This window comes from Engystomops pustulosus, chromosome 1, assembly GCF_040894005.1.
Source record: "Engystomops pustulosus chromosome 1, aEngPut4.maternal, whole genome shotgun sequence".
NCBI lineage: Eukaryota > Metazoa > Chordata > Amphibia > Anura > Leptodactylidae > Engystomops > Engystomops pustulosus.
The window spans coordinates 110,525,265-110,553,068 of NC_092411.1; the positions used below are offsets into that span (position 1 = coordinate 110,525,265).

Below are 27,804 nucleotides of genomic sequence, written 5' to 3' on the forward strand. Positions count from 1 at the left end.
GGGAATATATGCTGGGGCTACCTATCTACTTGGGGGCATGTGCTTTGGCTACCTATATACTGGAATTATGTGCTAGGGCTACCTATCTACTAGGGCAGTGGTAGGGAACCTATGGCTCGGGAGCCAGATGTGGCTGCATCTGGCTTCCAGACAGATCTCTAATAAATAGTGATGGCTGCTGTGTGTCTCTTAGACTGATTACAGGACACAGGCAGTGATGTTACCGCTGCTCATGTCCTTTTTAGGACCCACGTGCCATCGCCGCCATAGGCTAAGCCTGGGTCAAAGAGAAGAGCATGGGAGCAATGAGGAGCTGGCTGCAGGGAGCGCTGGTAACTGAATATTTTTTTTTCCGCTGTGACAACCTATCTACTGGGGGGCATGTGCTGTGGCTACCTATCTACTGGGGGGCATGTGCTGTGACAACCTATCTACTGGGGGGCATGTGCTGTGGCTACCTATCTACTGGGGGGCATGTGCTGTGGCTACCTATCTACTGGGGGGCATGTGCTGTGGCTACCTATCTACTGGGGGGCATGTGCTGTGGCTACCTATCTACTGGGGGTATGTGCTGTGGCTACCTATGTACTGGGAGGCATGTGATGTGGCTACCTATCTACTGGGGGGCATGTGCTGTGGCTACCTATCTACTTGGGGGCATGTGCTGTGGCTACTTATATACTGGGGGATATGTGCTATGGCTACCTAGCTGGTAGCCGCCGGTCTTTATAGGAACCCGGGAAGTGGGCAGCAGCAATCAGCGGCGCACTGGCCCTTTAAATCCGTGAGTGCAGGCATGCACGCTGGCCAGGACAGGAGCCGGAAAGTGGTGTGTTGAGTGAGAGAGGGGCACGGGTGTGCATCCGTGACACTGGGACTACCTATCTACTGGGGGGCATGTGCATATGGTACGGCTCTTACAGAATAACATTTTAAAATATGTGGCGTTCATGGCTCTCTCAGCCAAAAAGGTTCCTGACCCCTGCCCTACAGCTATCGCCAGCGAATTACAGGAGGGCCTGGGCTGCAGCTGTCACGGGTGAATATACTGCCACCCGCTAGGCACCTATGTCACCACTAGTGGTAGTGTCAACTTGGCCTTAGGCTTCATGCACAAGAACCTGTACAAATAGGTCTATTGTTTGCAACCCATGTGTCATTGGCGTGTGAGTTCCACTTACCTCCGGATGAGAGAAGAAAAGATACATCTCTATTGGTAAAATGATTAGAATTTCTTAATAAATACATGGAGTGGCAAATGTGTTCATAGCCTTTAAGTCAATAAAAATTTCCTTGGACAAGTAGGTATAAAATGACCACAACCAACAATGTAACAACAATTCAGTAACAGCAATCTATGAGATATCCTTGCCTTGTGTGAGATTTAACAGCAGCAGTGTCACAGCAAGAACATTTCTGTTTTAATAACTCCTTGGCACCAGTTCCTTCTTGGCATACATTTCCTAGAGCCTAGTTAGCAGTAGCATACTACGCCTCTATGAGTATACTGCCAAGTCTGCACAGTACATGTCTCCCTGGAGCAAACCCCATGACACACGTGTCTTTTAGAGGTTCATTGAAGCCAATTGTATGACAGCTGGAGGTGTTATCATGCTGTGCGGGGCTGCTTTCTAGATTTTAGGACCACTGTGTACTGGTGTTTCTCTATGCAACGAGTAGGTCATCTAAAAAGAATTCCATGTACATCAAGGTTATTTATGACCGATTTGAGGTCCCTGGATATTATCTCCAGACATGCTGAGTGCTACAACTACATTTTAACAAATACAAACCTTGGTAAGGGTCTTGTAAGGGGTGGAATAATTCATAATAATCATGTAACTAGAGGACGTGGTATGTTTTGCCTACAAAGCAGAAAATTGGGTTGCAGATCAATATACTAGAGGTGTGGGTTAATTTTAACATTAAGCAGGCTCCTTACAACAGTTTTTAAACTGTATTTGGTGCTTGCCATTTGCTGCCTGTCAGGTTTATGAAAGGGCCCTTGGCTGTTCAATACATTAATTTTCTGCCATGTTGAGCTTTTTGTAACTTAAAAAAAAAAATTAGTAAAAAAGTGATACGCCAGAAGGTCCTGGAGTGGCTTTTTGGCCCAATCAAAAAACGGAAAAGCTAGCAGAAATTTCTACAAATCATTTGACGTGTTGCCTCCAGCACAACTTAAAGGGGTATTGCGGGAACAAAATCGTCTGATACAAAAACTCATGATGCTAAAATTAAATGAATATAACAAAACTCAATGTCATTAGTCACAATATGGAGTTTAAATAGTTTGATTTTATCATTCACAAAATGTTATGGGTGTTTTTTTTAAAGAAGGCAGAGTTATCACCAAGATGGCCACCACTGGAAATTACAGGTCACATGATCCTTTCGTTCTCAGTTGCTCTTCCTCCCTCTTATGCTCTGCTCCCTGTGATGATCGAACAGACTGTCCTACTCTGTTACATAGTAATCAGGGCCTGAGTAAAGGTGAGGCTCCTGGGGCGCGCATCTTGGTCCAAAAAGGGCCCCACCAGCTGACAATGTCATTGATTAACTAATAGCTTGGTCCCCATAGTTTGATTTGCGTTGGTGCCGCACGCGGGAGCTGATGCTCCATGTCAGCTTAGCTGTGGGCCGACTGTCACTCTCTGGGAACAATGCGCAGTGGCGTTTCGCAACGCATTGCTCCCATTAAAGGACAGTCAGCTCGCAATGTTGGATACAGCAGCACGTATGGCTCCCCACTCCCGTCTCAGGCAGTTGACTCATCTGTGAGCATGTTGCATGCAGAGTAATTGACACCACCTGCACCTGGACTAATAGTGAGAACCCCTGACTACCAATGAAACAAGATCATAGCCTGTGGCAATTTTTTGGATCTTTTCACGTGTCCCTTTTTTTTTTTCATGGCCACTATCTAGACGATTTATGTGGGTTGTAATTGTTCAGTTTTTTTGTAGATATATAATTGGGGGCTCTATGTATGTACTGGGGGTTAACGGCTGCATGTAGATGTATAACAGGGCTGGTTGGCGGCTGTATGTCGGTGTATTACTGGGGCATTAGCGGCTGTATGTAGATGTATTAACGGGGGAGGGAGGTTTGCGACTGTATGGAGATGTATTACTTGGGTGGTTGGCGCTGTATGTAGATGTATTACTGGGGGGTTGGCGGCTGTATGTAGATGTATTACTTGGGGGTTGGCGGCTGTATGTAGATGTATTACGGGGGGTTGGCGGCTGTATGTAGCTGTATTACGGGGGGTTAGTGGCTGTTTATGTAGATGTGTTACTGGGGGGTTGTCAGCATATATTGTTGTATTTATGTGGAAATAGTGGATAGTGAGCAGGGGGGTGTGTATGTATGATACATTCAGTGGGGGCCTCCAGCAGATTTTGCCGCAGGGGCTTCACCAACCTTAATCTGGACCTGATAGTAATGATATGTTACTGCCATCACTACACATTACTTCATTGAGAAGACGTATAACCACATCACTGGCCATACTGCATGCACTGCATCCAACCCAACTACAGCCAAACGTAGTGCTGATCACATGACCTGCCCAGGCAGGTGCAGGACATGTGATGTAGACATGTGACCAGCAGCCATCTTCTGTCCTGTGTCTGCTCTGTGCAGAGAAAATCAACAGACTAAGGGCCAGTAGCATATTAATTCTTCATTATAGTGTATGTCAGAATTTTTCTGCTAAGGGCAGCAACATCTAATTACATATAAGCTTATATTTTAAGGACCCATTTGTATATGGATTATGCTTATTACTGGAATACCCCTTTAATTATCTTGTTTTCTTCTACCCTTTGTAACTACCATTGGCTTTCTCTCCTAATTTCACAATTATTTTTATTCTACATGTCCATTCATTATTTTCTGACTTTTGCTTCATCTTTAAAATACAATTTGAATATATTTAAGAAATATCAACCCTGGCATTAGTGTTACAAATGAATGGAAATAAGACAAATTCCTTACCGATAACTCTATGCCCCCTCCCCATGTGGTCCATTACCAGAATAGAAGGGATTGTGTGCACTCTGTTTCTATTAAGACTGCTTGTTGGAGGGGTTTAGATTTGTCATATGGCAGGATTTGCGATATTTGATACATTTACATAACATATTAGTAAGTTATCTGATCTTTAATTCTGGCAAGCACATGTTTCTTTGGTATTAGCGCATGGACAACTGAGCTTGGTGACAGATTGGACTCTAGCGGACATATAGCTTCTGACACAGGAACCTGGAACAGGTGATGATTGCTGGGGATAACACAGTCTACTAATGTGCTCTGCTGCAAATCTCTAGGAACTCTACTTTGGCAGCGCTTAATTGAGACTCTTGGACCAAGAATGTGGTTGATCTAGTTCCACAGTGTGTATGTATTTTCAGATCGTAGCCAAAACCATTGGATATATTTTACCTGAGCATGAAATGTATCCTGTTAGACAAACTTCGAGATTTTTTTTCATATAAGTAATTGGAAAAGTTTCATGAATTTCAACATCAAATCTCTACAAGCAAATATAACGTTAAGATACCTACACAGGATATGCTGAATTTTCATAATGAGTTTGTTATCAAATATTGAGGAATAGTCAGCAGCTAGCCCGGGTCATACACAGAGGATGACCGATCAGGGCTAGAACACTGCAACAAATGGGAAGATGGAGCAGAGCCGTGGCAGTGCCAACACATGGACAGTAAAGCTGCAGTATACTACCGTGGCTCCAGGTTCTGAGATTAGATGGGATTTGTCTTTTAGCAGTTCTCATATGCTGCAAATGTAGTAAAATACTGCTGAAAGATGAAAAGCAAGTACATAGAGCACTTTTCTATTCTGCTGTACTACTACTAAAACATTTGACATTAATATAGGTCTAAAGCACGTGACTGTGCATTATGGGCCACAAACAATGGAAAGTGGAAGCCTTTTGTGGCCCCTTTGTTTCCAATTGAATGTGGGTGGTTGAGTGACCATAGGAAGTATCAAGTACCTTACAGGACAAGATTTGCTTCATCATGAAGAGGACTTCTTTACAATTTCTCCTTGCCATGGTTTATTGTATATACCAGACCCCCTGAACTACAGCACCCAGCATATATATATATATATATATATATATATATATATATATATATATACACTCACCGGCCACTTTATTAGGTACACCATGCTAGTAACGGGTTGGACCCCCTCTTGCCTTCAGAACTGCCTCAATTCTTTGTGGAATAGATTCAACAGGGTGCTGGAAGCATTCCTCAGAGATTTTGCTCCATATTGACATGATGACATCACACAGTTGCCGCAGATTTGTCGGCTGCACATCCATGATGCGAATCTCCAATTCCACCACATCCCAAAGATGCTCTATTGGAGTGAGATCTGGTGACTGTGGAGGCCATTTGAGTACAGTGAACTCATTGTCACATTCAAGAAACCAGTCTGAGATGATTCCAGCTTTATGACATGGCACATTATCCTGCTGAAAGTAGCCATCAGATGTTGGGTACATTGTGGTCATAAAGGGATGGACATGGTAAGCAACAATACACAGGTAGGCTGTGGCATTGCAACGATGCTCAATTGGTACCAAGGGGCCCAAAGAGTGCCAAGAAAATATTCCCCACACCATGACACCACCACCACCAGCCTGAACCGGTGATACAAGGCAGGATGGATCAGTGCTTTCATGTTGTTGACGCCAAATTCTGACCCTACCATCCGAATGTCGCAGCAGAAATCGAGACTCATCAGACCAGGCAACGTTTTTCCAATCTTCTACTGTCCAATTTCGATGAGCTTGTGCAAATTGTAGCCTCAGTTTCCTGTTTTTAGCTGAAAGGAGTGGCACCCGGTGTGGTCTTCTGCTGCTGTAGCCCATCTGCCTCAAAGTTCGACATACTGTGCGTTCAGAGATGCTCTTCTGCCTACCTTTGTTGTAACGGGTGGCGATTTGAGTCACTGTTGCCTTTCTATCAGCTCGAACCAATCTGCCCATTCTCCTCTGACCTCTAGCATAAACAAGGCATTTCCGCCCACAGAGCTGCCGCTCACTGGATGTTTTTTCTTTTTTGGACCATTCTCTGTAAACCCTAGAGATGGTTGTGCGTGAAAATCCCAGTAGATCAGCAGTTTCTGAAATACTCAGATCAGCCCTTCTTGCACCAACAACCATGACACGTTCAAAGGCACTCAAATCACCTTTCTTCCCCATACTGATGCTTGGTTTGAACTGCAGGAGATTGTCTTGACCATGTCTACATGCCTAAATGCACTGAGTTGCCGCCATGTGATTGGCTGATTAGAAATTAAGTGTTAACGAGCAGTTGGACAGGTGTACCTAATAAAGTGGCCGGTGAGTGTATATATATATATATATATATATATATATATATATATGATTTATTTATATACAGTTCCACTAATTTATGACAGTCCCCATATAATTATATATTAAATTTGTATACTGTACTCCATAGAAGGCCACTCAGTTTAATTAAAATCAAGCCCCATATACAGATCTCCCATAGACAATTTATAGAACCACGGCGCACACAGTATACATGGCCCAATAGTATTATGCACAGCCTCCCTCCCCCCAATAGTATTATGCACAGCCTCCCCCCCCATAGTATTATGCACAGCCTCCCTCCCCCAATGGTATTATGCACAGCCTCCCTCCCCCCAATAGTATTATGCACAGCCTCCCCCCCCATAGTATTATGCACAGCCTCCCTCCCCCAATGGTATTATGCACAGCCTCCCTCCCCCCAATGGTATTATGCACAGCCTCCCTTCCCCCAATAGTATTATGCACAGCCTCCCTCCCCCACAATAGTATTATGCACAGCCTCCCCCCCCAATAGTATTATGCACAGCCTCCCCCCCAATAGTATTATGCACAGCCCCCCTCCCCCCAATAGTATTATGCACAGCCCCCCTCCCCCCAATAGTATTATGCACAACCTCCCTCCCCCCCCAAATGGTATTATGCACAGCCTCCCCTCCCCCCAAAAAAAGTATTATGCACAGCCTCCCCTCCCCCCAAAAAAGTATTATGCACAGCCTCCCCTCCCCCCCAAAAAAGTATTATGCACAGCCTCCCCTCCCCCCCAATAGTATTATGCAAAGCCTTCCCTCCCCCCAATAGTATTATGCACAGCCTCCCTCCCCCCCAACAGTATTATGCACAGCCTCCCTCCCCCACAACAGTATTATGCACAGCCTCCCTCCCCCCAACAGTATTATGCACAGCCTCCCCTCCCCCCCAAAAAAGTATTATGCACAGCCTCCCCTCCCCCCCAAAAAAGTATTATGCACAGCCTCCCCTCCCCCCTAAAAAAGTATTATGCACAGCCTCCCCTCCCCCCCAATAGTATTATGCACAGCCTCCCCTCCCCCCAACAGTATTATGCACAGCCTCCCCTCCCCCCCAAAAAAAGTATTATGCACAGCCCCCCTCCCCCCCAAAAAAGTATTATGCACAGCCTCCCCTCCCCCCCAAAAAAGTATTATGCACAGCCTTCCCTCCCCCCCAATAGTATTATGCACAGCCTCCCCTCCCCCCAATAGTATTATGCACAGCCTCCCTCCCCCCCCAATAGTATTATGCACAGCCTCCCCCCCAATAGTATTATGCACAGCCTCCCTCCCCCCAATAGTATTATGCACAGCCTCACCCCCCCCCAATAAAATTACCCCAAAAATAATAAACCTGGTATTTGCCTCTAAAAACCTGCACTCCCCTGCAGCTCCTCGTCCTCTTCTCTCAGTGCCGGCAGCCACCCTGTCTGTAGTAACACAGGCCGGCGTACTTGATGACGTCATGACGCATTTAAAGATGCCAATGTTATTGATTTTTCAGGTACTGCGGACTTGCCAGCTTTTGGCAAGTCCATACTACGGGTGGCAAAGTGCCACCTCTTAAAGGGTCCACAATTTGCCGCCTGAGGCAATAGGGGTTTGTGGTTGGCTTATGGCCCTCAAACAGCCGTGTGCATGTGAATTCTCTTTAAAGAGAACTGCCAACATATACAAATTGGTTAAAAATATCCCATATTTCATTGCCAATCTGCCCAAGATCAATATGACATGTATTCATTTTGTTAATACGCACTCCCTTTTGAAAGATCTGGCCTCCAGAAGTTTTCATGAATGTAGGTAATCTTTTATTTTCTTTGGGATGTTTTTACCGCCCCTAGGATAAATTGAGCTAATTCACATTTGGAACAATTTCTTTTGAATGGTGGATGGTTTTTACAAAAACAAATTCCAAATAGATCAGCCACACAGCGGCAATGGAATGAGGCCATTCAGCACTTTGTACATCTCACTCTAAAGATGTAATCTACTTGAATAATCTTCTGATATGAGGGAATATCACATCGGCAAAGTCATGGGCCCTGCTTTATGTAATAGACTGTAATTACTTTGTAGAAAGAAAGTTTTATTAAATAGCACACATTTTCCTGGCCTTCTGCCATAAGACATAGTATTAGTAGAATGTATTTATTTAATCCGCAGTGTGTCAGTTTGTTTTATTGAGGACACCCATGACTTGTAAGCAATTGTTTACATAGTGTACACTGCAAAATTAGTATCATTCACGTGTTGTTGATTAACTGAATATCTATTGTTACCGCACAGCCTTTCCAACAATTCTCGGATTCTGAGTCTTCTATCACAGCTGGAAAAGATCAATGCAGAATCGTCAGCCGTGGATATAGATAATGCGAGATTTGTCACTGCAAAAATCTTCCACCTGGCACAAACCCAAGGTATGGCCCTTGTCTATTGCCGTCTGTTTCAAAGGTGATAATAATACAGTGATGGCTCCTAAATTAATGAGCTTTTTTCAGTTTCTAGCACTAAGAGGAGGAGCCCTAAGATATGCAGCATAACTTACTAACAAACACAATTAAAAAAACATTTAATACAGCGACTGCTCGCTGTATATTAAAGGTGCACCAAAAAATGGTGCACACTACCCGAGCAGTGAAGGGAGTGGCAAATAAATGAAGACTGTGCGCCAGTATTCAATAATCTGGCGCACCCGGCACATTCAATTTTTTATAAATCTGGGCCATTATCGGGTTCCTTATCTATCATCTGTCAATGGAATACAGGACAGAAAGATGATTTTCACAAACAGCCTGAATAAGGAAAAATAGGTAGAGGGAAAGGAAGCTCTCAAGAACAGATCTATTTATTAAGGCATATTACAAAGTTCTTCAAATTATTCCTTCCGCAGCATTTATGGTCATAAATTCCAACGCATCACATAAAATGCTACTTTGGTTTGGTTGATGTCTGCCATATGATGCTATTGAAAAGGCTACTTTTATTCCCCTCATCTGCAATCAAACTGTTATTAATTGGATATTACAGTATTAGCCCTGGCTCTGTGCACTGCTGGGTTAGGAGGAGTGTGGAAATCCATCATTTGCCTTCAAGCCAAAGTACATAACAACTTGTAATAGCTGTCATAACTTGCTGTAAACATCACATGTAGTGGAAAAATCATGATCGCTAAAAATAATTTAACTTCGGATGGATGAACAGTTCAGAAGGACTGGCTTTGCATTTGTCAGCATTCATCAGCATGTCAGATGTGCTGTAAGGCAACTGTGCCGTGCACTGCACCCAAGTCATGGGTCCTTTTCAGAGCGATATCCATAACCACTTGTGGTGGATGGTAAGTGTAGTAAACAAGTTATTGCCCTGTGTGGAATAGCATGCTTTAAAATTGTATATAGTTAGGGTTAAACTGTATCTTGACCATTTTATTTTTATGTTGTTATTGTTAAAACAGATTATACATCTCCCACATTTTGCTACCATTACTACTACTCAGTCCAATTTCAATGTGTCAGTGTTTGCGGTGCAATTTTGTGTTCAATATAACTTGTTATAAGTCATGGATGTGGTCCTGTTACAGACTGAATACTATCTGTGTATATGCATTGACTTTTATGTATACGGAGACCAATGATTTATTTAATAAAATATGGTGTAGGTGATCAAGTCCTGGAAATATTAGACTATTTTTTTGTTCTTCTGTAATAGAAATATTTGTAACATAGTTGATGCAGTTTAGCCCTGTGAATGATTGCTCCAAGGGTGAAAAGCTTTTGCGGTACTCAGATGTATATTATTACAGTAATCTATAGCCATGTAGGATTTAGCCAACTACATACGTTTATTGCTGAATGGAAGAGGATGTCAGGGTCTTCTGGCTTATTTCAGAAAGAACAAATTGGATGTGTTGAAATCTAACATGTCCTTGTTAAAGAAGGTCAGGCTTACAGATATGATAATGCTGATAGATTTTTTTTTTTTTTTTTATATGAGGTTGTAGATAAAATATACAGATGGTTAACTCAAATTTTTGGCTTTTTTTCCCCTAGAAAAAACAAGAAAAGAAATGACTGCCAAAGGGTCCACTGGTGTGGAAGTTATCCTCTGCACACTGGAGGTGAGGTCACTTCTATTGTTTATGTTCAGTCATCTTCATGAAGTTCTGCTCAATTGTGTTGCCAGTAAATGTTAAAGCCACTGAATTATACTGTGCAAATACTTTTATACCATATGCTTATCCCCCTTTCACAGGATAGAAAAGAGGTGACTGATGTTTGGGGATCCAACTGCTAGGGCCCCTGTGCAGAAGAGAACTGGTGCTTATCAGTGCCCCCCCCCCCTTCTCATCCTGCAACAAGTGGCAACTATATAGCACAGCCCTGTCTTTGGATGGATCATTCTCAAGCACTAAGCAGCAGTAAAATTTGGTGTAAATGCCACTGTTGCTTCATTTGCAGTAGTGCTGTGAACAAAAATCTAGATTGTCACTTTATTATCTACAAGCTGTAAGCCGTGGCATTGCCCGGGGTAGTTAAAGGACACCTACCAACAGTATCAAGGATTGTACACCAAGCACACAGACATACTACTTTGTTCCAACTCTGGTAGGATCTGCTTTTCTTTTAGCTTCTTATGCCCTTGTTTTTAAGAATAAAATGTCTCTAAAATTATGCAAATGAGCCTTAGGGGCTACAGGCTCCATTAAAAAACGATGGAGCCCCGAGCCCCTCAGGCTCATTTGCAAATTTCCTTTAAAAAAAAAAATAGGGAATATGAAACTGTCACTGTGCTTGGTTTACAATTCTTCATTCTGGTGGTAGATGTCCTTTAAATAACTACTCTTAGCTGTAACAAAAAATAATGGGTTGGCAAAAAATTTTGGCACATAAAGATCACAAATCAAAGACAGATATTTTATTATGATAAATCAAAAAATAATAGAAGCATTTCAAATTTTATATTCAGCACCACACATATGCAACACATATTAACTAATTAATTGCCCAAGTAATGTGAAGTACTTTTATCTGCAATTCCTTATGATGGCATGGATAAGACTGCAGCTCTGGATGTGACTGGAGTATCACATATGATGTAAGGTGTGCAATTGAGAACATATTACCTCACACATATGCTGCCTTATACTAAGAATGTTAATGGCACATTGATACTCCAGTCATAGCCACAGCTATAGGCATCTGGGATGACCTAAAGGTAGATGTGGCAAAATAGAAGATGAGCTGTGCTTAGTTGCCAGAAACTCAGCTGTGATTGCTTGAGAAATACCATAGCAGCCAGCAGACAGTGGCTCCTGTACCTAAAGGTGCCCCAATGAATCTTAGGGAGCGGCTGTGCAAAATTTGTTGATTGGAACTGCGATGGTGCAGAGTCTTTTAGTGGACATACATACATATACACTCAGCTTTATATATTAGATTATGACTAACACAGGTTCTGTATGGGGATTTGTACAGAAATAATTAATTAAAGGAAACCTACCACATGACATGGTAGGTGTAAGATAGAAATACCGAGCACCAGCTCCGGGTGAGCTGGTGCCGGAGCTTATTTTTGTTAGTGTCCTTAACCACTGCATCGCGGTTTAAAACACTTTTTAAACTTTATAGCAGCTTCGGCTATAAAGTTTAAAAAGTGTTTTAAGCCACGATACAGAGGTTTAGGACACTAACAAAAATAAGCTCCGGCACCAGCTCATCCTGAACTGGTGCTCAGTATTTTCATCTTACACCTACCATATCATGTAGTAGGTTTCCTTTAAAAAGGTATTTTGGTTCTCCCCTCTAGGGCTGTTTAAAAATGATTTAGTAAAAAAACTTAATTAAACGCTAAAAGCGGACATATTAGCAATTTTTACTTTCTATTCTGTTTTTTTAATTTTGGGTGTAATCAGAATTTCTCTTTTATTCTTTAGAATACCAGGGACCATCAAACAATATTAAATATTGTCAATATCCTCAATGAACTGATGTCAGCTGGTGAGTGCCCTTATGCAGATGTAAAGTATACATTATATTCGGGGCTGTAAATAGGAGAGATGCAGTTTCAGAAGGCTCTATTTGTATTTCCAATAAAACCTTTACTGTGGTATAGACCCAGGAGTTTGCAATCCAGACTTGTTTTCTGCTTATTATGTAGACTGCTGGAAAGGACTTTGATGTAGTGTTTATGGCCACAGCTATTTCAGAATCCATTGGCTGCCTGCACTGTCTCTTACATGTCTCTTTAGCATCAGGCAAATTTGTTTTTATGACGTTGGAATACAGTGCACCCAGACTATGTATCTGCATGAATTGCAAATTTATTTAGAAAGTTGACATTCCTAGTGCTACATAACTATGAGAATCTTATACAACAGCTTTTGCCTGTCTTAAAGGAAACCTACCATCAGAAATCTACCTATTAAAGGGATTTTCCCTATCCACGGGATAGGGCCTAACTTGCTGATCGTGATAGGACCCCCTTGGATCACAAGAACGGGGGTCCGATGTACCCTGTCGCACCCCATGTAGCACCACCGAGATGGCCGGAGCAGCCGGTCGTGCATGTGCGGGCTGCCCGTTCATCTCTATGGAGCTGATGGAGAATGCTCTCAGCTATAGAGATAAACCAGGCAGACTGACCATGAGCAACTGGCTGCTCTGGCCATCTGGTCGTGTGACGGGGGTACATCTGACCCCCGTTCTAATAAGCATAACTCTAGTACCGTATGTAGGAAGTGTAGTGTAGGATTTGTAGGGGCTATAATATTCATACACCCCAGAGCCCACACTGTCTTAATCCACCCCTGGTACCTAGCTTCATCCTTACAATGTGCATGTGCCCAGAACCAGTGGATTATTAGAAGTAATTCATCCATTATTGTGATAATACTGGGTATTGTTTTGTTTAGATTCCTAGGCCGGTGTATATATAGAGTGTAGGGGTAAAGATGCATCGCATTGGTGCGTGTGTACAGCAGACATGATACAGACTCTAAATTGGGGTAGTAGCATCTCAGCTAGGGAGAGGAGCAGACTGGACAAACTGATTAGGAAAGCCAGTTCTGTCCTGGGGGGTCCTCTTGACACAGTGCAGGTGGAAGCTGAGAGGAGGACACTGTGTAAGTTGAAGTCTATTCTGGAGAATAGCTCCCATCCCTTGCATGAGACTGTGGTGGCATTGGGGAGCACCTTCAGTGACCGACTGCTTCACCCCAAATGTGAAAGGGAGCGTTATCGTAAGTCATTCCTCCCCGCTGCCATCAGGCTGTTCAACAAACAAGGCCCAAACAGAAGTAACCTGCGCCCCCCACCTAACTAGTCCCTGCAGGTCCCATCCACAGACTAAACATCAAACTGCCGATCATTTCTTGTCTTTTTTGTCTTTTTATCCCTCTTTTCTTTTTGTTCATTTATCCCTAATATTATTGTTGTCATAGTTTGTACTTCACTCTCTGTACCCTCTCTGCTGCTGTAACGCTGTGAATTTCCCCACTGTGGGACTAATAAAGGATTATCTTATCTTTCTTTTTCTAGGTGGTGGAAAAAGAATAAATGTATTGATTTCTAAAGGGGGTACACAGATCTTGCTACAACTGCTGCTTAGTGCCAGTAAGGACTCCGCTCCAAATGAAGAGCTAATGGTACTGCTACACAGCTTGCTGGCAAAGATAGGACCAAAAGGTTTGCCTACAGTACATTGAAATAATCACTGGTTATATCATCTCATTGTTGGGATAGTATTGATAAAACTGGAAATAAATAATACAAAAGTATAGTGGATAATTTCATTGCTCTGTTAAACAGCTGAGGTGACATGACTTGACGTCATGTGGGGCTTAGGCTACGTTCACATAGACATGTGTCCGGACAGGCATACATCTGGCGCGCTTGAAAGGGGTAACTCCTCCCCTCTTCATAAGGATGTACACCACATGGCCGTGCATACGGCAAAAGAGGGAATACGTTCCATCTTTTACCTGTGTAAGGAGTAGTACGGTGTCACTCGTGTGCAGCACCGTATCACTCAGTGTGGCTATTGGCATCTATCGGGACACAAATGTATGTATATATAAAGTGGTAAGCTTGCGCCCACATATATGTCTTGTATTTGGTTGTGTGAATGCAGCCTTAGGCTGGATTCACATGACTGTCGGGACAAGTATGTGCGGCTGCAAGCATTACCACAAGCTTCCGGACGTACATATGTCCCCCATACTGTAGACGGCAATGGGCACGGTGCGGCACCGTACCGCTACATACACAGAGAAAAGATAGGACATGTACAATCTTTCACAGTCACGCAGTGCGCCATGCATCGCTATGGAGAGGGGAGGGGGGTCACCCCTCCTCCCCTCTATCGCGGTGAACATATGCCTGGCTACGGCCTAGTGGGCATACGTTCATGTGAATGCAGCTTTACTCTGTTTTCTGTTACAAATAGAGTAGTGGGCGAGGCTCCTCCTGCAACCAATTGTTTTACAACCAGGCACAGATTTTTGAGTAACAATATACAGAGAGCATTTCTTTTTTATAGTTTTAATTTCACAGGTTGTACAGGACCCCAAATTATTCTCCCTATGGAAGTTCATGAATTGGAATGATGACACCCTGGCCACACATACAGACCAGCTGTTTTTAGCACAGCATTTCTCCCATTTTAATAAGATGAGATGCAGTAGTACAGCACAGCCATTGCATAGTGTACAGTACTATCACCTACTCTGTACCAAGAGTAGCTGACTGGTGCAGGGCCTCGGTGTTGGACCTCTGATGGTATTCATTTATGGCTAAAGTACAATTGGGTAAAAATAAATTTTTCTACAATGTTGGATTTGCTAATCTTTTTTCCCTAATCTCACCCATAAAGCTAATCATATTTACCACATAAATACTGTCTCTCAAAAGGAAAAAAAGATGAAAAAACTGAAAAAATTGCTTGAACATTTAGGCCTAAAATAACCTGGATCCTAAGGGCTGTAGTGTAATGAGATATAATTCTAGGAAGAATATTTCCGTTTTCATCTAATAATTTGTATAGTAACACATTGCTCATATGAGTCTCTTTCTCCTGACAGACAAAAAGTTTGGAATAAAAGCACGAGTCAGTGGAGCACTGAACATCTCTCTCAACCTGGTGAAACAAAACCTGCAATGTCCAAAGCTGTTACTTCCGTGTCTTCAGGTCTTACGTGTGTACTGTATGAACTGTGAGTAGTGCCCGTCTCCAGTTTAATATATAAACACAAAATATTGGCATTATTAGCATTTTTTTTAAAAATTTTCACTAGTGTAACAGTAGGATTTTTGTGTAGCTTTTAATAGAAGAATTTTCCTATTCTACAAAAAAACCTTTAAGTGGCTGGATTTGTTAAAAAAATGTAACGTTAATCACCGTTGAGGCCTGCATTTAGCTCAGTGCGTATGTGTAGAATAGAGAGTTATAGTACAGAAAGTATTCAGTCTTTATTATTTTTTTTAAACAAATAATGCCACCTTAGTAGATTCCTCATGGTAGGTTTCTTTTATCAGAAGTAGAACTGATTGTAGATTCCTTCTGGCTACCTCTGCCCAAATCTGTAATTTAACAATCCTGGAACCTAACCTTGCATGTAAAAAACTTTATTTTCATAATATGTAAATTACTTGCAGAGTCTACTGGGGCGTGGAGTAGCTCCCAGTGCTCGGCCAGGCTAGTACACGCTCCAGTAGCCAGGGGCGTAACTTGAACGGGTGTAGAGGGTGCGGTCGCACCCAGGCCCAAGAGGTTTAGGGGGCCCTTATGGTGTCACTTTCCCATATGAGAAGACTAGTACTATGAACCACACATTATAGTCGGGGGCCTGGCACAGACTTTGCACTTGGGCCCATCAGCTTCAAGTTACGCCACTGCCAGTAGCCTTTGAAGTTAAATGACATATTACTAAAATAAAGTTTTTATCAAGTTTGGTTAGGTTCCAGGATTATTAAATTATAAATTATATAGGGCAGAGGTAGGCAGGAGGAAGCTACCATCAGATCTATTTATGATAGTAGATTGCTCATGGTAGGTTTCCTTTTAAGGTTATTCTTAGAAAGGGGATGCGCACATCAAATAATTGATATTGTTTGTGTGTTGAAAAGTTATAGAGTTTTCCAATATATTTTCTGTATACATTCCTTGCAGTTTTCTAGATCTCTGCTTGATATCATTCTGCAGTAAGCATTACTGTTTGGTTCCTGTGGATAAAACAAGTGCATGGTCATGTGATGTCACACAGGTGCACGGCTCCATAGTATAACAGAGAGTAGTCAGAGTCTTGGAGGACATTTAGCAGTCTTTCTACGTCAGTTTTCTGGTCTAAAAGCACCAAAATAACGGCTAATTCTTGCGCAATTCAAGAAATTGCAATTATTGCGACTATGCCACCAACACACCATGTGGACGTTGAGGAGGTTGTGAAATGGCATGGCAGCCTGCAGAGTTTCTGCCCTGTGCCTGCGACTGTCTAAAAATCTGTGAACATTCACCACAGAAAGTTTGCAGGTTTTTACTCAAAACTACGCCAGGTCGGACCAGCGCTACTCACCTCATCGATACATGAGATGTATTATAACAAGATGGATGATAACTGTATAATTGTTCATACAACATGGATCCAAAACTAATTCACAAAGCGGCTGACAGTAGGATGTCTGTAATGTCATTTTTAACCAGGTAGTTTCATTCAAAATCCATATAGCTAAACCAATGTCTATGCATCTTTTAGCCTCATACATATATAGAGCATTATGCAGGGTATAAATTCACCTGAATGAGTGTGACATGCAGACCTATTACAGTTGCTACAATACTGACCTGCATTTTATAGCTTGTACTGTGATAAATATGTAATTACTGTAAATGTCCATTTTTTATTTATTGCCTTTCAGCTGTGAATGCCGTGTCCCTGGGCAAAAACGGGGCAGTAGAACTTCTTTTTAAGATCATAGGACCATTCAGTAAAAAGAACACCAGCCTTATGAAGTAGGTGTACTAATCTATATATAAAAAATTACATATATATATATGAGTAATTGTATTTCATATTTATTTCTACTATATTGATTCTTTGCTTTAACTTTAGAAAAACCAGATAATCCTAAAGAAGCCTTAGGCTTCATTCACACGCTATATACCCGCCGTGCGGGCATACTGCCTCGTGCTGGAGGTGAGGCGAAGGTGACACCTCCTCCCTCCATAGAAAACAGCGGCGCATGGCCGCACACTCACAGAAAGATGGAGCATGCTCTATCTTTTTGCGATGTGCGGTGCTGATCGGTGGCACACAAGATGGGCCGCCATTGCCATCTATGGGGACGTATATGTACGTCCCCATGAACGGCCGTGTGAATGAGCCCTTACCGGCAGTAATTTGCAGATCTTTGTGATTAGACGCTGCCTTTTTGCTTGTACAAAAACCATATGCCTACAGAATAACCTTGAATAGAATGCACCCTTTTATTATCTGATGGAGTCGAAACTTGAAATTCAGGTTGGAGACGTATACAAATATTTTTTGCTTTACAATCCCGAAATCTCTACATATAAAATTCCAATAGAGAGTATTTTGTTCTCCTTTATCAATTTTTTTTTGTCTGCAATGACATTTAGAAAGACTGCCTGGCACCCTTATCTTTAGATTCTGTAATCCCAAACATGTATATGTGAAACTGGCTTGTCAGGGTCACGCAGCCCTTCCTCTTTTGTAGGGCAGACAAAACTTCCTGCCTCTTTTTAGTATTGCATCTAAAGTTACAGTTTATACACAAACATAAATGTATAGATAGATAGATAGATAGATAGATAGATAGATTAATAGATAGATATATGATACAGATAAGAGATATGAGATGAGATTGGCTGCCATGAGCACCTAGAACAGTTCTGCTGTGACACCACTGATAAATCTCCCCCTATGTTTCTAAGTGTCATGGTTTCAGCTGAAGGCACAATGGAGAATGAGCAGGAGCAAGCTGAAGGATGCTATTTGCTAGGAGCAGAGGAAAGTGCTATTGCTAGGTATGAGAAATTGGGTTCTAAATGCAATACAGTCACAGGAATTTTTTTTAGTTCAAGAATAAATGTAGAATTTTATTTTTTTCATGGAAAAATAAGACTTCCTCTGAAAATAACCTATTACCATTTTTTTTGCAACAAAAAATTATATAAGCACTTATTTTCAGAGAAACGAGGTGGTATGATCATACTTTACATACATGCGCCACCTGGTGGCAATAGAATATTTTAAACAACATGTTCTTATTCAAGAGAAAATGGCATAAAAAAATCAGGGCTGTATTCAGTGTTGATGCTGCCCTAGGCACGCTCAGTGCTTACACCCCTATTGGAGCCGTCAAGCTAACGCCGCTGCCCATATCCCTCAGCACGTTACTAGAAGAGATTAGAGCTGGACCCAGGAGGAGTCTATCCAATGATCCACTGCTAGCATTAGATTCAAAAACTGCTTCAGGCTGCGTTCACACCATGCCTTTGCCTTGGGTTTTGAAATGCATTGGGCAAAATACCTCATCATATGTAAATACATTGAGGGGAGGGGTGATCAGCACTCGCCTCTTCTCCTCTCCAGCGCGCCCTACGTGTGCTCGCCCAGCTGTAGCCTGGTGGGCACTTGTTCCTGTGAATGCAGCCTTACGCACGTGTCAGGCAGAGACTGCACAGGGAGCAATTTGTGGTGGCTTCACTGCTGTATCTCTTTTATATATACAGAACAGGGGTGATGGGAGCACAGAGCTGCTTTCTAGTTTTTTCAGCCTCCACACTCCCCTAGTGAAAAAAAATACAAGCTTTGACAACCCCTTTAATCATGAAGGCCATGTATTTATAAAAACAGAACTAAAACCAAGCTCGGTGTTGTGTACTGAGTGGATAATTTAGAGATAATGTGTAATACCAGCACTTACTGTAACTCCAGCAACTCACTCATGACGACTTTGGTTGGAGGATTTCTCCTTCTTCTATCTGGAGGATGTTTCAGCTTCTACCAAATGAGAACTTGGCTCTGAAGATTTAGAAACATAAAAAGTTAAATATCATCCATGTCACACTGCATGCTACTGGGAATAACTCAAGGCAAAACGGACAATGGAGGGGGGGGGGGTGTAATAGTGATTGTGCAACAGTACCTACAGGACAAATCACACGTATCTCTCCAACACCACCAAATGCAGAATGGTGGTGTTGGAGAGCGGGAGGATCTGTCTTGACTTGCATATGTCGTGACACAGATCAGGCGTGACACAGATCAGGCGTGACACAGATCAGGCGTGACACAGATCAGGCGTGACACAGATCAGGCGTGACACAGATCAGGCGTGACACAGATCAGGCGTGACACAGATCAGTCAGTATTTGCAGTGCAGATGAGTTCATGAAATTTTTTTTAGTAACATTGTATGATGGAGATAGATATTACTTATCTATTGTATTTGAATGTTGCTAATATCCTTTCCTTCTTCTGCAGAGTCTCTTTAGATACACTTGCTGCTTTACTAAAATCAAGTAAGTACATACATCAGGTCTTCATCATTTGCTCCCATGTTTGACTCGTTTGTGAACCCTGAGAAGCCCTGCGACTTGCAGAGTTTGGTTCTGTTGTCGTGTCCATCAGAGAAATGGTGCTGAGTGTGGCTCTATTTTTAAAGGGGTTTTCCCACAAAGACAAGTTAGACCCTATCCACAGGATAGTGCCTAACTTGCTGATCAGTGGGGGTCTAAGTGGTGAGACCCACGCAGATTGCGAAAATGAGGGGTCCGACGGACCCTTTGGCGCTCCTCAAACTAATGGAGCAAACATACGCGCATCACCGTTCTGCTCCATTAATCTCTATGGAGCTGACGGAGATCAGTGAGAGCGGCGCTCGGCAATTTCGGTCAGCTCTTTACAGATTAATGGAGCAGAGCGGTGATGCTCTATTAGTCTGAGGAGCGGCGAAGGGTCTATCGCCCCCCTCGTTTTCTCGATCTGCGGGGGTCTCAGCACTGACCCCCATTGATCAGCAAGTTAGGCCCTATCCTGTGGATAGGGCCTAACTTGTCTTCATGGGAAAACCCCTTTAATGTGGAATGTGTGAAGACTGTAAGAGTGTGAAGAGAACGTAATATTATTTTGTTACTTTTGTGCTGTATTATTCTCTTGACTTGGGACCACTAAAAACCCTGCATGACCTGTCCAATTCACACAGATTCATGGCTTATAAATAGGGTTCTTTATTGGAGGTATATCTTAGTGGGATTTGTTGGCTGGGACCACACATATAAGAAAAAAATAAGTAAACTGCTGTAAGGATCAGAGATGAACCGGACGCTGCCACTTATGCTTCTGACCATGTCCAGTATTGCAGCTCAGCCACGCCTGCACATCATATGGATATGACATTGGACTCCGCCAATCATTTTGTACTCCTACTATATATCTCATCATATTTCAGAAATGGCTTACAACTTTGTCCTGTGTGATCAGGAAACAACATCTGAATGTGATATAATATAGAAAACTTGGCACTCTCATTCCATGTGGTAAACCAAACTTTAAGGGAATGTGTAGGGTGTCTGTCCCTAGGCTCTTCTATATTCACAACATATTTGTATCATGGACTACTTGTTTATTAGACTGAGTACCACCAGCATTCCTTTATTCCATCTTCCTATTGAATTCCTGATTTTGCTGCTATTCTTGGTAAGGTATAATTGTGCTTCTTTTCTTCTGACTTCTATCGTGAAATAGTATATTGTAAAGTCATAATCTCACTATGTATACAAGTTTCTTTTCAACTTTGCTTTTCCACCAAACCTTCCATTGGCTGTGGAGGTATTCAGATAGTATGCTGGGTGGTACAGCAACAGTCATCAATATCATCCATACAAGTCCTAGTAGCATCTGTATTTCAGACTTCCTGGGAGTGGCAACTGTCCCACCCAGTGTGGCACCAATGTCTGTTTGTGCCTAACTTGCAATTGGGAAGTAGAGTGAAGATAAGTTGACTCTTTGATTATTTTGTCTTTTTGGTGGCTTTGGAACAATTATTTTGTGTTGTTAAGATACCAACCCTCTTCCTTCTACCATTCTTTTCCACCTGAGTGAGCATTTCCCTCTTTTAATCCTTCACTTTAGAGACAAATGCCAGGAAGGCAGTGGACCGTGGATACATACAAGGGCTGTTAACAAATTATCTAGACTGGCATCGCCATGACACTCGGCACAGGCACATGCTGATCCGGAAAGGCATTCTGCTGTGTCTTAAAAGCATTACTAACATCAAGTTGGGGAGAAAAGCTTTCATAGATGCTAATGGTATGAAGATTTTATACAACACCTCACAAGTAAGTATTTCATAATACTTACAAACATGTTTTGTGTATAATTTTTCTATTTTTTCATAAATACCCATATTTGCTGGTATTACAGTACTGGGGAAATCGTATGGTAGATATTGGGTATTAAAAAAAAGTGTGATCTGTGGAAAAACTGTTGTATAATTAAATAGGTTTTACAAGTAAAGTATTTTATGCTTTTATCCCGAAAGTTAAATAAGATGATGCTTGTATGATGAGGTTGGTCTAAATAAAAAACATTTTACAGAAATGTCTGTCTCCTGTTACTATTGGAGATGGATGTATTTCAATAGGACATAAATATAGGCACATATTATCAATCTGTTGCATTCGAAATTTTGTAATTTTGTGCACAGATTTTCTTAAGCCTACTAATAGGAAATGCAGTGTTAGACTTATAATAGGGATTTATGATTTAGCATCAGATATTGATAAATCTGCTGCAGTATAATTATCTTGTCTAACTGTGTCAGGGAGTAACAGGTCTTCTTACAAATACTTTGCCAATAAAGGCGGCCTTGCAGGCATGTGGAGACTTATAGCCATTGGTACTCCTCTAGTGGATTCTGGGAAATATGCAAATAAGTTTCCCAGGATTGGACATGGAAAACCATGCCCCTTTTGGCACCTTGGTTGGCAGTCTAACTGTGTACTTAGGCCTCATGTGTACAAGTGGGGGCTTTCACCTAAGCTAACTGCACAAACTAAAACTAATTATTGGTCCTGCACCTTCAGGGTGTGGTACGTGCACTGTGCATCACTGTGCTGTCAATGTGCGGCAACAGTTAGGGCAGGTCCTATTCCTGCCCTTCTTGCAGCAGGGGGCAGTCACATGTTTATGTGCATAAGACCTTGCTCTCAGACAATTTTGATAAATATGCCCCACTGAATCTTTTTTTTTAATTTTATTTTTTTATTTAAATCATTTAAAAATTTTTTTATGAGTATAAGTATTCTGGGTTCTAGAACTATAATGTGCACTTTCAATAAGGACGTATGAAGATTATCTAGCACTGCTTACCTTTTATAGGATTGCCAGGCTGTGAGAACCTTAGATCCTCTTGTGAATACATCAAGCCTAATAATGAGAAAATGCTTTCCTAAGAACCGTCTTCCTTTGCCAACCATCAAAAGTGCTTTTCAGTTTCAATTGCCGGTCATACCTACCAGTGGGCCTGTGGCTCAGATCTACAGCATGCCTCCTGAAGGTAAATAGAAACATCTTTAGACTGACTATATACTGGAAAGTATCTCATAAGTTATAGATACATTAGTCCTCATAGTAAAATGTTATGAAAGAGCTTGTTATCCTTCTGCATCATACTGAGACATGTGATTACACCATGTAATAATATGTTTCTGTGATCTCCTCTCTCTCCCTTTGCTCCCGTCACAGGCAGCCATGTTTCATAACTAGCCCCAGTCTTATTTAGGTATAGGCTAAATACTACAATATACCGCATACTATTTTATAGTGTATTGTACAAGCAATATTGTACATCTTCCTATACACATTTTTCCAATCCTCTTTAAAGGACACCTGTCAGCTAATTAAACGAGTGTCTCATACTAATTAAATCATATCCCTAGCCCTCTTCCAATTCTGTTATTGTGAAAAGCCTATGTTTAGCGGAACATACCCTAAAGCTCTGCCACACTTTGGCACATAGCGGTCCGATCAACGGGCCTATCTTTCATAGGCGCGGTGTATTCATGGAGAGGTCGATAATTGCCTGACAGTCACCCACGGCATCTGTGGTGGTCGGTAGGAAAAGCAGAAGAGAAGGGAGGTCCTGGACCGCCCCCTCATAAATAAGCCGGACCGCTGGAAGATGGGTCAATTGATCGTACAGATACGTGGCACAGAGCTTTAGAATATGTTCCGTTAAAGTGACATAACTGTAGGGGGCTAGGGATATGCTTTCATTAGTATGTGCAGCTCGTTGGTTTTAATTAGCTGACAGGTGGCCTTTAAAATAAATAAATGTGACATAATTTAGCCAGTAGCCACCATGTTTGGAGACCTCTCAGCACCTTTTATGTCAGGTGTGGGAATATTGCTGCAGTGTAGGACTGTGCTTGGCCTTTGAAAATTTTAGGTAGGTGGTAAATATCAAAATAAATGCCTCTGCTAGAGTTTCTCCTACCCAAAGTGATCATGATGCCCTTGTGACAGTGACTGGACCTATCTATCACTATCACATCCTGATCTCAGGCAAATGTAGGAATCTAAGCAACTTTGACCATCTTTGCTATTCCTACACATCATACTGTTCACTTGCTACCCTATTTATCTTATCCAATGACATAGTAATGAGGTTATCAGAGTCATGCATTTTATACATTACAATTTTTAGCAAAAATGTTGTCCTTTTAGTGGATGACGTAGTGGATGAAAGTGACGACAACGATGACACTGAGGCAGATGTTGAAGCAGAAGCTGAAAATGAAGATGATAAAGATCAACTATTTAAGGTTTGTTACATGTTTGTGCTCAGTGGTCTTGAAATATGTTTTAACATGACGATATTGACATGATCATTGAAAATTATAGAATAAGCCTACTGAATATGAGGGATCCATGTTAGAAACCATTTACCTGGAATCTCAATGAAATGAGGAGTTCTTCAAAAAGTTATCAAAAAGTCGGTTGAGTGTTTTCAGATACTGCGCACCAATGTGGCTGAATTCTGCCAGAAATTCACCTTGAATGGATACATGAAAGGAATGGAGCACACAAGTTAATGGGCGAAGCACTCATATTTACAAAAGAGATGCTTGAATTTCATTTATTTTCCACACTTGATTGAAAAATAAATTTGTATGCATGTAGCCTTAGTTGTATCTCTTTTTCTCAGAAAATTGTAATGATTACAGAATATTCAGTTCACAGATTTCTTAATGCTTTTATAATATATCCAATTTATATATTTCCCTAGAATGATGACATAGAGACAGATATCCGTAAGCTCAAGCCTGTACAAGAAATTGGAAGGTCAATAGAAGACCTGAGGATGTATGAACGTTTATTTCCAGAGCTATCTGATGATTTTCAGGTAAGATAAAGTTATATTGAGCGTCGGTTCACTACTCTCCTGGCATTAAAATAGAGTTTATAGGATCCTTTTATTCCTGATGGAAACTCTGCAGTGCTAACATACTGGAGTGTATTTGTCTGTGGACATGATGCTCAGCCTGCTCATGTTGGAACTATGATGGACCTTCATGAAAAGAGGGGTAAAGTCAGAAAGGCGTAAATTAAATTTTTTAAAGAATTAAAATTATAAATCTTCAGTGTACTGGTTTACTTTCCTAAATTGTGGGTGCTACAGCCAAGTACTTCCCAGCTGACTACCACTGCTTATAGTTCAGGGTTATGGATAGGGAGAGCATTAACTATGCTTTGTGTCATATATGTATAGGGCTATTTATAAAATAATGGGGCACATTTACTTACTTGGTCTGCAGAGTTCACAGAAAGTGCATTGTCCGACGATAATGCACTGTACCGCGATTCACTAAGATCCTGTGCCCATTATCCTGTATGTGTTGCTTCCCGCGCTCAGTCCGAATCAGTCAGATCGTCTGACGGCATGCCCCCCAATTATTGTCACATAGAAGCCAACGCAGCTGCGCCAAAAAACAATTGCGTGCAACACAATGCCAGTGCAGACACCTGTTAAATAGCTGTCAAAGCCGTGCAATCCACGAAAACCGCGAATGGTCTGACGAAAGTGCGATCCGCAACCCTTAGTAAATAAGCCCCATTAAGTTGTATTTGGAGAATGTCAGGTGCAGAGGAAGTGGTCTCATCCCTGCCTAAGGGCCCAATAACGTCTACAAATCATTTTGTTAAATTGCCTTTTTTTTAGCTATTTTTTTTTTTTTTTTTGGTGATTTTTTTTGGGGGTTAGATATGACTTTCGGTTGACTGTTTATTTTAGGTAGAAAGGTGTTGAACAAAAATATAGATTTTTGACATTGTTTTCCATCTTTCTTCAAGGACTTTGACCTACTTTCAAATGAACCTATGCCTGGAGCAAACCACGGTGGCCCAATTGTTGTTCCAACAGCGGGAGAGGAAATGCCATATGACCCAAGACATATCATGAAGGAACTATCTAGGAAAACTAGTAGCATTTCCTTAGAAGATGAATGTAATAAAAGACCAACATTTTTAGATGTGTCAAAGAAAGACTATAAAAAAGACCACAACAACTCCTTTCTGCAGGCTCAGGGTCAAATCAACAGGTCCACATGCTTGTTCTTGAGTAATGATCTTGACAAAATTTCATCACAGAAGTCCTCATCCCACGACCACTGCAAAAATGGATGTGTATCAGCTAAAGACAAGTCCAATGTCTTATCTAACTCTTGTAGTAAGACTGCTCAGAATATGTCATGTGGTAACAACTTGTTTGAAAAACATTCTGTGAATTTAGGACCTTTGTGTTGCTCTGGAATTTTTCCTAATGATGATGGTGATGAAGATACAAGTCCTTTGGGTGAACAAGGTTTGCAGAGTGTGCAAGACACTGAAAACTTATTGCCTCTTCATGATCCAGATCTTTACATTGAAATTGTAAAAAATACAAAATCAGTCCCTGAATACACAGAAGTGGCATATCCAGATTACTTTGGTCATGTACCACCCTTTTTTAAAGAGCCTATATTAGAGAGACCATATGGTGTGCAAAGGTGAGTTCATAAGGTACACAGCACCTTTTACATGTCTTTATACATGTTCCACTGATCAATATGATTAGAGCCACCATTCTTCAAAAAGGACTTTTACTGATGTCCTCTGTCATGGAGGTGGAGAGCGATAGTATACAGTCAAGCTACACCCTCCTTACTGAAATTCACACTGTTAACCAGGTTGAAGAGAATTCCTAAGGGAGGGATTGGGAGCATGGTTACTTTTACCCCTCCTTCCTGAGGGAGTGTTTAATCATGTAGCATAGCCAAGTCTCTTTCTCACCTGCTCCTTACCCCATCCTCAGGAATTCTCTTCAGCCTCTCTCAGCAAGGCATTGTGTAGTATTGCCTAACTCTGATAACAGTCCATGAGAAAGTGTATATGTCTGTAGGTTAATATTGACAGACCGTCTGTAAGCACTAGTTCCATACCAGCAACATGGAGAAAGCAATAAGACCTGTCAATCAGGAACAGGGAGGCAGGGCATGGAACCATATATATGACTGTGGTTGGACACACCTCAGTTGAGTTGCATATAGGTTTACAAACTGTTTTTCTTTAACATTGCAGCCATGGAAAGAAACCATTTAGGAATACAGACAATGCATTTTAATCATAGTTTTTTTCAATTAAGTGTTTATTTTACTTAATTTTTGGTTAATTTACATGGCAGGTTCCATTTCACTGAAAAACTAAATGGGTGTGCCTGCAGTAATGGTGAAGCAGTGCCTGTATGGTGAATATGGGCCTGTTTGATCTTTGTTGTTGATCTAATATATTTATAGCTCTAATTTGCTATATATTATTTGGTTCATATGTCACTGGGACTGCAAGACCACATCCACTTTTTGAGCTAATTTTTAATTTTGTCTGGGGGGGGGGGAAATCTTCCACTTGTTTAGTTAATGCTCTTCATTCTTCAGGTCTCATCATTTCATTTTCTAATATTTATCACAGGACAAAAATAGCTCAAGATATTGAAAGAATGATTCATCCCAATGACATAATAGACCGGGTTATATTTGACCATGATAATCCTAGGTAAGTTGTTGTGTTATGTAGATATAAATACACTGTAAATGATGCTTAATTGCTACTAATGTGAAATTCACAGTTGTGACAAATGTTATATTTCTATATATGCTGTCATCCTCACATCGGCAAGTAGTGAAGTAGAGACAACTTCCCACCCACTGTTTAGTGTAACGGCTCATGTGCTATCTGCACTTGTTTTCTTGCCATGTTGATAGATTTGTGGTGTTTTATTGTTTAGATAAAGGAATAGTCATAGAAATGGCTCAGTAGGGATCTTAATAAGGTAGACCCTAAAGTCTTTGCTCCCGAACAAA

At 41.4% G+C, this 27,804-nt stretch overlaps 1 protein-coding gene across 4 annotated transcripts in view; it reads left to right on the forward strand.

Moving 5' to 3' along the window:
* Positions 1-27,804, forward strand: part of AGTPBP1 (ATP/GTP binding carboxypeptidase 1) — a 98,643-nt gene that overhangs the window by 22,776 nt on the left and 48,063 nt on the right. For 3 of the 4 annotated variants that reach the window (XM_072150862.1, XM_072150860.1, XM_072150859.1), the window contains 14 exons: positions 8,674-8,804; positions 10,434-10,501; positions 12,317-12,380; positions 13,920-14,066; positions 15,461-15,592; positions 17,295-17,388; positions 18,331-18,423; positions 19,886-19,923; positions 21,536-21,744; positions 22,787-22,964; positions 24,134-24,231; positions 24,696-24,812; positions 25,760-26,454; positions 27,413-27,496. In XM_072150862.1, coding sequence (XP_072006963.1) covers positions 8,674-8,804; positions 10,434-10,501; positions 12,317-12,380; positions 13,920-14,066; positions 15,461-15,592; positions 17,295-17,388; positions 18,331-18,423; positions 19,886-19,923; positions 21,536-21,744; positions 22,787-22,964; positions 24,134-24,231; positions 24,696-24,812; positions 25,760-26,454; positions 27,413-27,496 — 2,148 coding nt within the window. Of the gene's footprint in view, positions 1-8,673; positions 8,805-9,658; positions 9,722-10,433; positions 10,502-12,316; positions 12,381-13,919; positions 14,067-15,460; positions 15,593-17,294; positions 17,389-18,330; positions 18,424-19,885; positions 19,924-21,535; positions 21,745-22,786; positions 22,965-24,133; positions 24,232-24,695; positions 24,813-25,759; positions 26,455-27,412; positions 27,497-27,804 lie in introns of those variants that run through there. The other variant, XM_072150863.1, reaches the window with a different exon arrangement.